This window comes from Coregonus lavaretus, assembly GCF_964263955.1.
Source record: "Coregonus lavaretus genome assembly, chromosome: 10".
Taxonomy (NCBI): Eukaryota; Metazoa; Chordata; class Actinopteri; order Salmoniformes; family Salmonidae; genus Coregonus; species Coregonus lavaretus.
Window position 1 is genome coordinate 48,939,282 of NC_139997.1, and position 12,610 is coordinate 48,951,891.

Below are 12,610 nucleotides of genomic sequence, written 5' to 3' on the forward strand. Positions count from 1 at the left end.
AGCTTGGTGAGAAGGTGACAACAGTTGGTGTGATGATTTGCAAATGGAAGAAACACATAATAACTGTCAATCTCCCTCGGCCTGGGGCTCCATGCAAGATCTCACCTCGTGGAGTTGCAATGATCATGAGAACGGTGAGGAATCAGCCCAGAACTACACGGGAGGATCTTGTCAATGATCTCAAGGCAGCTGGGACCATAGTCACCAAGAAAACAATTGGTAACACACTACGCCGTGAAGGACTGAAATCCTGCACCGCCCGCAAGGTCCCCCTGCTCAAGAAAGCACATATACAGGGCCGTCTGAAGTTTGCCAATGAACATCTGAAGGATTCAGAGGAGAACTGGGTGAAAGTGTTGTGGTCAGATGAGACCAAAATCGAGCTCTTCGGCATCAACTCAACTCTTCGTGTTTGGAGGAGGAGGAATGCTGCCTATGACCCCAAGAACACCATCCCCACTGTCAAACATGGAGGTGGAAACATTATGCTTTGGGGGTGTTTTTCTGCTAAGGGGACAGGACAACTTCACCGCATCAAAGGGACGATGGACGGGGCCATGTACTGTCAAATCTTGGGTGAGAACCTCCTTCCCTCAGCCAGGACATTGAAAATGGGTCGTGGATGGGTATTCCAGCATGACAATGACCCAAAACACACGGCCAAGGCAACAAAGGTGTGGCTCAAGAAGAAGCACATTATGGTCCTGGAGTGGCCTAGCCAGTCTTCAGACCTTAATCCCATAGAAAATCTGTGGAGGGAGCTGAAGGTTCAAGTTGTCAAACGTCAGCCTCGAAACCTTAATGACTTGGAGAAGATCTGCAAAAAGGAGTGGGACAAAATCCCTCCTGAGATGTGTGCAAACCTGGTGGCCAACTACAAGAAACGTCTGACCTCTGTGATTGCCAACAAGGGTTTTGCCACCAAGTACTAAGTCATTTATTTCCCTCATTTAAATGCAAATCAATTAATAAAATTTCTGACATGCGTTTTTCTGGATTTTTTTGTTGTTATTCTGTCTCTCACTGTTCAAATAAACCTAACATTAAAATTATAGACTGATCATTGCATTGTCAGTGGGCAAACATACAAAATCAGCAGGGGATCAAATACTTTTTTCCCTCACTGTATATATGTTTTCGGCTCTACCTCATACAAAAAGGTATGAAAGCCGTCTGTGTCCTGCATGTACCTTGTACTGAACCCTCTGTCTGCTTATAATCACATCCTTTCAAGATGTGTTCTCTTAATGAGGTTAGCTGCTGTCAGCAATGCGCCACTCCGCTGCCTTCCCAAACTGAAGCCAGTCTGGACTTCAGTGTTGATTTCCCTCAAGTACACACACACACAATCGGATGCACGCACACACACGCACACACACACACACACACACACACACACACACACACACACACACACACACACACACACACACACACACACACACACACACACACGGGTGTGTGACTGTGTGTCTTTGACAGAGGCAGTGCTTGACATATATACAGTACAGTAGATAACCAGGCACTGTGTAGAATACAAGTTTATTCTATAGCCGGACATATCTAATAATCTCTGTTGCCAGCGATAGAAAGACATTTGCAGTCATTTTTTGCGATGAGGGGTGAGATGGTAATGGAGGAGGCCAAAGACAGATTGGGTTGAACAGCTGCATGGGCTCATTTTGATTTAATGTTTGCTGTAATGCATTTTCTGTTAAAAGGGAAATTGAATAGAAACGCTCGCCTAATATCTGGGCTCATTGTTATTGTAAGTCTTACATCAACATAAATGACTGGGAATGAAAGTTGATTGTAATTATTTCCATGTGAAAATGGGTCAGAGTATTTATGAATGTGGGATGATGTGGCCGGATGCCAGTACCATCTCCTGTGCGCTTTCTCACTACGCAAACCAATCCCCATTAATTCAACCATCCATGGATGCTATGTAACTAATACACTGAATAGTCACCTGAGCTGTGTCCGTAGGACAGCCTCAATCTCAGCAAGACTTAAACCTGTTTGATCAGTCTGTCCATTCATTGCATTCCTGTCCTTCATCTCTGCTTTGCCCGTTCAATAACTTTTGTTGTTTGTAACTCCACTAACAGCGCCATAGCTTCTGTATACTTATTTTCACTGCCCTACCGTGGCAACATTAGTCTTAGGATTCATTGTCGTACACACAAAAACATTGAACAATGCTTCATCAATTCAACATCTACCCTGACAGTACCCCATTGGATGCAGTACTGTAGCTCAGTAGGCTACTGTGGCTCAGTTGGTAGAGCATAGCACTTGCAATGCTAAGGTTGTGGTTCCAATTCCTGCTGGGGCCACTCAAATCAAATCACATTTGATTTGTCACATACACATGTTTAGCAGATGTTATTGCAGGTGTAGCGAAATGCTTGTATTGTATGCATGTGCTAAGATGCTTTGGATAAGAGTGTCTGCTAAATGGCATATAACACTGTATGTGTGTGTAGAAAATGAAATCATATCGAAACTGTTGATCAAACGTTGCACTATTTTGACACAATAATATTTTTCTCTGTTCCAGGGGCCAGTGCAGTGTTCACGCAGCAGCCCACAGACCTGGTGGTGGTGGCAGGTCAGCCGGTGACCCTGCCCTGCTCCATCCCTGGTTACTACGGCATGGTGCTCTGGCTCCGAGACGGCATGGCCCTGGGGGTCAACAGGGACCTTTCAGGTAGGAAAGCCCCTCACTTTACTTAGAATGGTGATAATGTAGCATTCATAAAGCATTTATAAACCCTTTATAAGCATGAAAAAAAGTAATAATGCATGTTATAAGCCCTACATATGTTTATATTATATTGTATAAACAGTTGTTATGGAGTAGGTGTAATAATGTTTAATGTCAATGCTGCATAACACTACATAAAAGTATTTATAAAATAGCATAGAAATGTATGTAGGGCATTATAACTCTATGTCAAGCTTATAAAGGCTTTATAAAGGCTTTATGAATGCTTTATGAATACTAAGCTTATTATTTTGTTTTTACTTGTCTTTAACTTTCTTAACTCCTCTCCCAGCCTAACTCTTTTTTTCACTTCTTTTTTTGTAAACTTTTTTTTGGAGGGTAGATCAGCTTTAATATTGCAGACAGATTGCAACTACCATCAATGTAATTGTCTGTATCACTTCCAATCCCCCAAATGTTTTTTCTCTCTCGCAAATATATATATATATATATATATATATATATATATATATATACACTGCTCAAAAAAATTAAGGGAACACTTAAACAACACAATGTAACTCCAAGTCAATCACACTTCTGTGAAATCAAACTGTCCACTTAGGAAGCAACACTGATTGACAATAAATTTCACATGCTGTTGTGCAAATGGAATAGACAACAGGTGGAAATTATAGGCAATTAGCAAGACACCCCCAATAAAGGACTGGTTTTGCAGGTGGATGACCACAGACCACTTCTCAGTTCCTATGCTTCCTGACTGATGTTTTGGCGGTGCTTTCTCTCTAGTGGTAGCATGAGACGGAGTCTACAACCCACACAAGTGGCTCAGGTAGTGCAGCTCATCCAGGATGGCACATCAATGCCAGCTGTGGCAAGAAGGTTTGCTGTGTCTGTCAGCGTAGTGTCCAGAGCATGGAGGCGCTACCAGGAGACAGGCCAGTACATCAGGAGACGTGGAGGAGGCCGTAGGAGGGCAACAACCCAGCAGCAGGACTGCTACCTTCGCCTTTGTGCAAGGAGGAGCAGGAGGAGCACTGCCAGAGCCCTGCAAAATGACCTCCAGCAGGCCACAAATGTGCATGTGTCTGCTCAAACGGTCAGAAACAGACACCATGAGGGTGGTATGAGGGCCCTACAATGTGATTTTCTGGATTTTTTTGGCATTTGCCAGAGAACACCAAGATTGGCAAATTCGCCACTGGCGCCCTGTGCTCTTCACAGATGAAAGCAGGTTCACACTGAGCACGTGACAGACGTGACAGAGTCTGGAGACGCCGTGGAGAACGTTCTGCTGCCTGCAACATCCTCCAGCATGACCGGTTTGGCGGTGGGTCAGTCATGGTGTGGGGTGGCATTTCTTTGGGGGGCCGCACAGCCCTCCATGTGCTCGCCAGAGGTAGCCTGACTGCCATTAGGTACCGAGATGAGATCCTCAGACCCCTTGTGAGACCATATGCTGGTGCGGTTGTCCCTGGGTTCCTCCTAATGCAAGACAATGCTAGACCTCATGTGGCTGGAGTGTGTCAGCAGTTCCTGCAAGAGGAAGGCATTGATGCTATGGACTGGCACGCCCGTTCCCCAGACCTGAATCCAATTGAGCACATCTGGGACATCATGTCTCGCTCCATCCACCAACGCCACGTTGCACCACAGACTGTCCAGGAGATGCTTTAGTCAAGGTCTGGGAGGAGATCCCTCAGGAGACCATGCGCCACCTCATCAGGAGCATGCCCAGGCGTTGTAGGGAGGTCATACAGGCACGTGGAGGCCACACACACTACTGAGCCTCATTTTGACTTGTTTTAAGGACATTACATCAAAGTTGGATCAGCCTGTAGTGTGGTTTTCCACTTTAATTTTAAGGGTGACTCCAAATCCAGACCTCCATGGGTTGATACATTTGATTTCCATTGATAATTTTTGTGTGATTTTGTTGTCAGCACATTCAACTATGTAAAGAAAAAAGTATTTCATAACATTATTTCATTTATTCAGATCTAAGATGTGTTATTTTAGTGTTCCCTTAATTTTTTGAGCAGTGTATATACACACATACATACATACATACACATACATATATACATACATACATATCCTTTAAAAATATATATTTCCCTTTATTACTTTCCAACCCGACCACCCCTTCCCTAATTGGAGTAAACTAGTGACAACAACGCTTAGGCCTCTACTTCCAGCGTATCTATACTTTATACATTTTATGGACACAGTCAATTTTACAATAATTATATTTTGTTTGTTTTTACTCCTGATCTTCCTCTACCCTCTACCTCTCCGATCATTTTCATGATATCCATCCGGTTTGCTTCTATATGCCATATCTTTCTAACTGTGCTCTTTCACAAAAGCTCTCAACCTATAACATACAGTATATACTTATTATGGACACAGTATGCTTACATTATTAGTTATCTTGTTGTTATTCGTTGTTGTTAGCTGTTATTAGTCCCATCCTTCAACTCCATTCAACACCACCCATCTATCTCTTAACACCATCCATATTGGATTTCTATTTGCCATATATTTTTCAACTGTACTGTGATGTTTTACAAAAGTTCTGAACCTTTCTATTCTCATTGCTTCTACAGATTGTGAATTAAAAATATTTTTTTTTGCTAAAAGTATTATTATATTATTGATCGATTGACTATGACTTTTCAGATCACCCAGTAATGCTATCTGCAGGGTTAGCTCCAGGTAAATATAGCAATCCTTTAGCCATTCCTGGACCTGTGTCCAAAAACAAGCTACAAATGGACAGTACCAAAACAAATGATCTAATGATTCTGTCTCTTCACAGCAAAATCTGCAGAGCTGGGAATATTGTATCCCCCATATAAATAACATTCTATTGGTAGCAAGAACTTTATATAATAATTTAAATTGAAAAATTCTAAGTTTTGAATCCGGCGTTGTTTTGCGTATCAGTTCATAAACACTATGCCATGGGATCGGTACATCAAAAATCTCTTCCCAACTATTTTGCAATCTATATTGGACGGCTGTCAATCCTTTGGTCCTTAAATGAAACAGGTATACTTTTTTATTTATCACAGTTTTCTTTAACAAATTATGTTCTTTAATGCAAGGCCGACAGACAAGTTCCTTACTTTTTCCCCCTTCCACTTTCCTCTTCCATTTTTGCTGTAATGCTGCAATTATTTGGTTGTAATTTTGGGTAGAGCAGACATTTCCATATGTTGTTGTTAGCTGCATGTGCGACATAATTCCACCAGTCCTACCGATGATATCATTTCCGAAGATTATACCTTTTTTATCAATTTGTATATTTGAGTTTAACCACAATATTTGTGGCATTATTTGTTCTGTAGTTTCTGGCGGATTAAATTGAAATTGCAACCAACTTTCTATGGCTTGTTTTAGAAATAGTGATATTTGGGAGATTATTTCCTTTTCAAATAACTAAAAGTGAGAGGTTGTAATCTGAATAAAGGGAAAAAGGCCATTCTTGAACATTGGGTGAGACAATCTTACTAATTTGCTAGAGAACCAGTTCGGATTTAAGTATAACTTTTGTATGACTGAAGCTTTTAGTGATAGGTCTAAGGCTTTAATATTTACTCATTTCTGTCCTCCGAATTCATATTCATTATATAAATAGGCCCGTTTAATTTTGTCTGGCTTGCCGTTCCAAATAAAATGGAATATTCTTTTCTCATATAATTTAAAAAAAAACTGTTCGCTAGGCGTAGGCAATACCATAAGGCAAATAGGTAAACTGGGATAATACTAACTCTTTGCCTACCTCCCTCTTTCTCTCTCTATCTTCCTCGAACAGGGCCACTTACATTTTAGTTTTTTTGCTTCTCTCACTTCTCTCACTCCATCACTCTTTCTTGGGCAAGGCTTTCAGTCAATCTGTTTTTAGTATTCTCTTTCCTTGCCTTACTCGTCTTCCTGTCTAGCTCTCTTTCTCTCTGTATTATAGTCTACGTCTCACCTTCCTCTTACGCTCTCTTCCTCTCGTTCCTTTCCTCCCTCGCTCAAGTGATTCTCTTACCCGTCTTCTTATCTAGCTCTATTTCTCTCTGTATTCTACATTTCTCCTTTTTCTCTTCCTCTCCTTCCATCCTCTCTTGGACACAGCCTTTACCCATGCTCTCCATCTCTCTCAAAGGCCCATACCATCCATTTGTCTGTCCAGCTCTCTCTATTGTGCTCTCACAACTCGCAACTGTTTCTTTGTCATAGTTCCCTATTGTTGTTGTGTCGCTCACATGTCCATTGAGCTGCACTTTTCCTTTAATTACTTTCACATAATTTTAAAAAAATCCATCCACGGTCTCGTCATCAAAAAGGTAGCTGTCACTCGTCACATCGGGACAAATGACAGAGCAACGCAACAGAGCAATGGAGTATTTAGAGTTTGATCATTAATGAAACCACTTCACGTGGCACAGGAGTCACACACACACTGATTGTGTAATTGCTGTTTTCAAAGCTCTCACAAGTGTTTTGAATGTATTTCATGGTGTGGATTAATCAGAACCCTTTTGTGAATTATTAAGCAAAGACAAACTAGGGGGTTACATGGCAACAGGCTTTTTGAATAACGGGAGAGAAACTTTGGGGAGTGGGCACAATCACAAACATCAAATTGTCATATGTGCAAATGATATGGTAAATGGCCAATGTTGCTACAGGATCCACACTCAAAACATGTATTTATTTATTGTTTTACTCATTTAGAGGCAAAAATAAAACAAAAACGAATTGTTTGGCCATTGTCAGTGTGTGTTGATTACTGCTTGAGTACCTATATGTTAATACCATAATTATTTTCTTCACAATTATCCTACTCCTCTGCATTAGTAATCTTACGACACTGCAGATGCCACGTGAGAGGTCTTTGAAAATTAACATTACAGCCAGAAAAACTATTTCTCAATCTCCCAGAATACAGTAAACTCAACTAACCCTACACACCAGCACTCCAAACTGCTCCGGCAGATGTTTAAATCATGTTTTGCTCATTTCCAAAGCGGCAGAGAGACTCTCCTTCCCCAGTCTTTCCTCGGGCTGTTTTGAAGACCATTCCGTCGCTCTGATGGCTGCCTGAGGAAATTATTCCCCAAAATCAGCTTTCAAAGCGGTGTGTTGTTTGGATAGGTAAAATGGCGGTCAAATACTAGATGAATCGGCATCAACAACCCACCTTGGAAACAATTTTACCCAATCAATGTATTTGAAGAGATGTGGCGCACGGCACACTCGACTATATAAACTCTTTGAATAAAATGTTCAATAACATCATTAGAGACAGAACAGAAAATACACCTGGGGTTATAGTATGGCAATGGATCACAGTTTGGGTACCAAGCCATCTCATCAGATTTGTTTTCTTCTTCTACGAATCCTGCTATGCCAATCTGTTACATTGTCTTTCCCTGTAGATATTGTCTGCTTTTGCCTCAGTCCCCTGTTCTATTTCGTCATTGACGGCGTTTCCATAATTGGGCCTGGGAGAACAATCCCATTATGTCCATACTATCCCACTCCAGGTCCTTTTAGTAGCATCCTGGGACCCATCGCCGGTGTCACTGAAGTGCAGCGTAATGACTCGGGTCCCTAGGGGCATCCCGGTGCTTAACCAAACATCAATTTCAGCTAAAAGAAGAGGAGAGAGAGAGAGAGAGAGAGAGAGAGAGAGAGAGAGAGAGAGAGAGAGAGAGAGAGAGAGAGAGAGAGAGAGAGAGAGATGAACTGGGCGCTGTCTGTGTGTACCTGCCATGGGGAGAAATGGCACTTCATTCTTTTTGGCGGATCAATGACAACGGGGGCCAGTGTGAACTGGAAAGGTTATCTCCCGGCCGTGTGAACTGTGGACAGTGTTTGCTTTTAGAGAAGACAGGAAAATTGGACCTCTTAGCCAACACAACAGTTATGAGAGGGAAGACAGCAGGGCTACATACTGACACCGCACTATTGTCGGAATGGCTATCATAACTATGATCAGGAAATGGTTTTCGAAAGAAAGCTGAGGGAGGGGTTTGACTGTCAATGGTATCGGCGGTGCCCTAGCCTCTCGCTTTCTCTCCCCGTGTGATTGCACTCTTCTTTTTTCCACTCTTTTTATTGGAGCGAGGGAGTGCTCACTTTGCATGTGGCCTTTACCTTCTCTCCTGTTTTGCCTTTGATCTGGCCCTACTCAGTGTGTGTCCCAAATTGCACCCTGTTCCCTTTATAGTGCACTGCTTTTGATCAGGGCCCTAGGCTCTTGTCAAAACTAGTGCACTATATAGGGAATAGGGTGCCATTTGGGATGCAGGCAGACAGACAGTGTTCATTGCCATTTTCTCCCATTGATGGGTCAGTTAGGTGCCTCCTCCATACTGAAATACATCACCGTCCGCCCGAACCCTCTCCTCTCAAAGCCCCGGCATTGATCTAAGGCCAGACTAACTAATCTTGATGGATCCATCGCTTCTACAGAGGTTATAACTAGGGCTATTTTACATTGTTTGCCTTAATTGACATGTATTTGTCTTCAGCTTCTTCAGCTATTCATTCCCATTTCGCTAGGGACATTCATCAAAGACTTGATCTCGGGTCTTAATTGTTTTCCGGGATTTAATGTATTCCGGGTCGGCGTTTCTCTCTCCAACACCCCGAGACAGACAATTGGTTTCCTCGTGGATCTTTAGATGTACAGTTGAAGTCGGAGGTTTACATACACCTTAGCTAAATACATTTAAACTCAGTTTTTCACAATTCCTGACATTTAATCCTAGTAAAAATGCCCTGTTTTAGGTTAGGATCACCACTTCATTTTAAGAATGGGAAATGTCAGAATAATAGTAGAGAGAATTATTTATCTCAGCTTTTATTTATTTCATCACATTCCCAGTGGGTCAGAAGTTTACATACACTCAATTAGTATTTGGTAGCATTACCTTTAAATTCTTTAACTTGGGTAAAACGTTTCAGATAGCCTTCCACAAGCTTCCCACAATAAGTTGGGTGAATTTTGGCCCACTCCTCCTGACAGAGCTGGTGTAACTGAGGCAGGTTTGTAGGCCTCCTTGCTCACACACACTTTTTCAGTTCTGCCCACAAATGTTCTATAGGATTGAGGTCAGGGCTTTGTGATGGCCTCTCCAATACCTTGACTTTGTTTACCTTAAGCCATTTTGCCACAACTTTGGAAGTATGCTTGGGGTCATTATCCATTTAGAAGACCCATTTGCGACCAAGCTTTAACTTCCTGACTGATGTCTTGAGATGTTGCTTCAATATATCCACATCATTTTCCTTCCTCATGATGCCATCTATTTTGTGAAGTGCACCAGTCCCTCCTGCAGCAAAGCACCCCCACAGCCTGATGCTGCCACCCCCGTGCTTCACGGCTGGGATGGTGTTCTTCGGCTTGCAAGCATCCCCCTTTTTCCTGCAAAAATAACGATGGTCATTATGGCCAAACAGTTATATTTTTGTTTCATCAGACCAGAGGACATTTCTCCAAAAAGTACGATCTTTGTCCCCATGTGCAGTTGCAAACCGTAGTCTGGCTTTTTTATGGCAGTTTTGGAGCAGTGGCTTGTTCCTTGCTGAGCGGTCTTTCAGGTTATGTTGATATAGGACGTGTTTTACTGTGGATATAGATACTTTTGTACCTCTTTCCTCCAGCATCTTCACAAGGTCCTTTGCTGTTGTTCTGGGATTGATTTGCACTTTTCGCACCAAAGTATATTCATCTCTAGGAGACAGAACGCGTCTCCTTCCTGAGCGGTATGACGGCTGTGTGGTCCCATGGTGTTTATACTTGTGTACTATTGTTTGTACAGATGAACGTGGTACCTTCAGGCATTTGGAAATTGCTCCCAAGGATGAACCAGACTTGTGGAGGTCTACAATTTTTTCTGAGGTCTTGGCTGATTTCTTTTGATTTTCCCATGATGTCAAGCAAAGAGGCACTGAATTTGAAGGTAGGACTTGAAATACATCCACAGGTACACCTCCAATTGACTCAAATGATGTCAATTAGCCTATCAGAACCTTCTAAAGTCATGACATCATTTTCTGAAATTTTCCAAGCTGTTTAAAGGCACAGTCAATTTAGTGTATGTAAACTTCTGACCCACTGGAATTGTGATACAATGAATTATAAGTGAAATAATCTGTCTGTAAACAATTGTTGGAAAAAGTACTTGTGTCATGCACAAAGTAGATGTCCTAACCGACTTGCCAAACTATAGTTTGCTAACAAGAAATTGATGGTTGAAAACAAGTTTTAATGACTCCAACCTAAGTGTATGTAAACTTCTGACTTCAACTGTATATTAGTATTCTCTGAATAATCAATCCCCTCGCAGAAATAGAAATGACTACATATGCTGGTAACACTTTACATTAAGTTACCCTTTACAAAGGGTTTAGAAATGGTTTATAGCTTCATGTAAATGTAACTCACATGCTTTGTGAGAGGGTCAGGTAAAATTCAGTTTCTTGCATTTAATCATTTTCCTATGAGGAAAAACCACTTCAAACTGCGGTTTTATGTTGTTTTGCATCTTACTAGGACTACTACTAGGCCATATACATAGGCGTCTGTCATATTCAGTTGTTTGTATAAGCGGTGGTGTGGGAGTTGGTGTCTCCCACTCAGCTCACTTAAGACTCCCTTACACATTGGTTGGCCCGACTACTACTAGGCCCTGTACGTAGGCAACTGTCATATTCTGTTGTCTGTATCAGCAGTGTTGTGGGAGTTGGTGTCTCCCACTCAACTCACTTACAACTCCCCATACACTACTGCTCGGTAAAATGCTAATAGATGATTTAGCTTTGCCATTGATCCATGGCAGTTGGATAAACATCAGATATATATTAGATATCTCTCATCTTTTTTTAAACTGGGTTATAATAGCTATTACGGCACGTACTGGACTAGACGCAATTGGAGATGGAAGAATTGAGTCCGCTCGTCTTCTGACAGCTGCTCAATTTCTGTGCGGGAGACCAAATGAAATTTGAGGAAGAAAAAAAAGAAATGTCACCCTCCTTTTCTCATTCCCTTTCTCCTCTCTGCTTCCAAGGCTATTTGTAGGTGAACTGAGAAAGTCATTACTGTACGTTCATCTTTTCCTGTGCTAAAGATGAATAATCTTAAAGGAGTGAAAAGCAACAATAATGCAGCCACAGCACAGATACAGTGGCTTGCGAAAGTATTCACCCCCCTTGGCATTTTTCCTATTTTGTTGCCTTACAACCTGGAATTAAAATTTATTTTTGGGGGGGTTTGTATCATTTCATTTACACAACATGCCTACCACTTTGAAGATGCAAAATATTTTTTATTGTGAAACAAACAAGAAGTAAGGCAAAATAAACAATAAACTTGAGCGTGCATAACTATTCACCCCCCCCCCCCCCAAGGCAAAACTGCTCCAGCACCTTCAAGTTGGATGGGTTCCGCTGGTGTACAGCAATCTTTAAGTCATACCACAGATTCTCAAATGTTTTGAGGTCTGGGCTTTGACTAGGCCATTCCAAGACATTTAAATGTTTCCCCTTAAACCACTTGAGTGTTGCTTTAGCAGTATGGTTAGGGTCATTGTCCTGCTGGAAGGTGAACCTCCATTCCAGTCTCAAATCTCTGGAAGACTGAAACAGGTTTCCCTCAAAAATGTCCCTGTATTTAGCGCCATCCATCATTCCTTCAATTCTGACCAGTTTACCAGTCCCTGTCGATGAAAAACATGGTGTTCTAGGGGTGATGAGAGGTGTTGGGTTTGCGCCAGACATAGCGTTTTACTTGATGGCCAAAAAGCTCAATTTTTGTCTCATCTGACCAGAGTACCTTCTTCCATATGTTTGGGGAGTCTCACACATGCCTTT

General features: G+C 41.8%; 1 protein-coding gene across 1 annotated transcript in view; it reads left to right on the forward strand.

Annotated features, from left to right (window-relative positions):
* Nucleotides 1-12,610, forward strand: part of LOC311136373 (kin of IRRE-like protein 3) — a gene marked incomplete at its 5' end in the record, with an annotated part of 346,657 nt that overhangs the window by 209,991 nt on the left and 124,056 nt on the right. Inside the window, one exon of the mRNA XM_084170475.1 lies at nt 2,564-2,713. Within this exon, the coding sequence (XP_084026601.1) occupies nt 2,564-2,713 (150 nt within the window). The remainder of the gene's footprint in view (nt 1-2,563; nt 2,714-12,610) is intronic.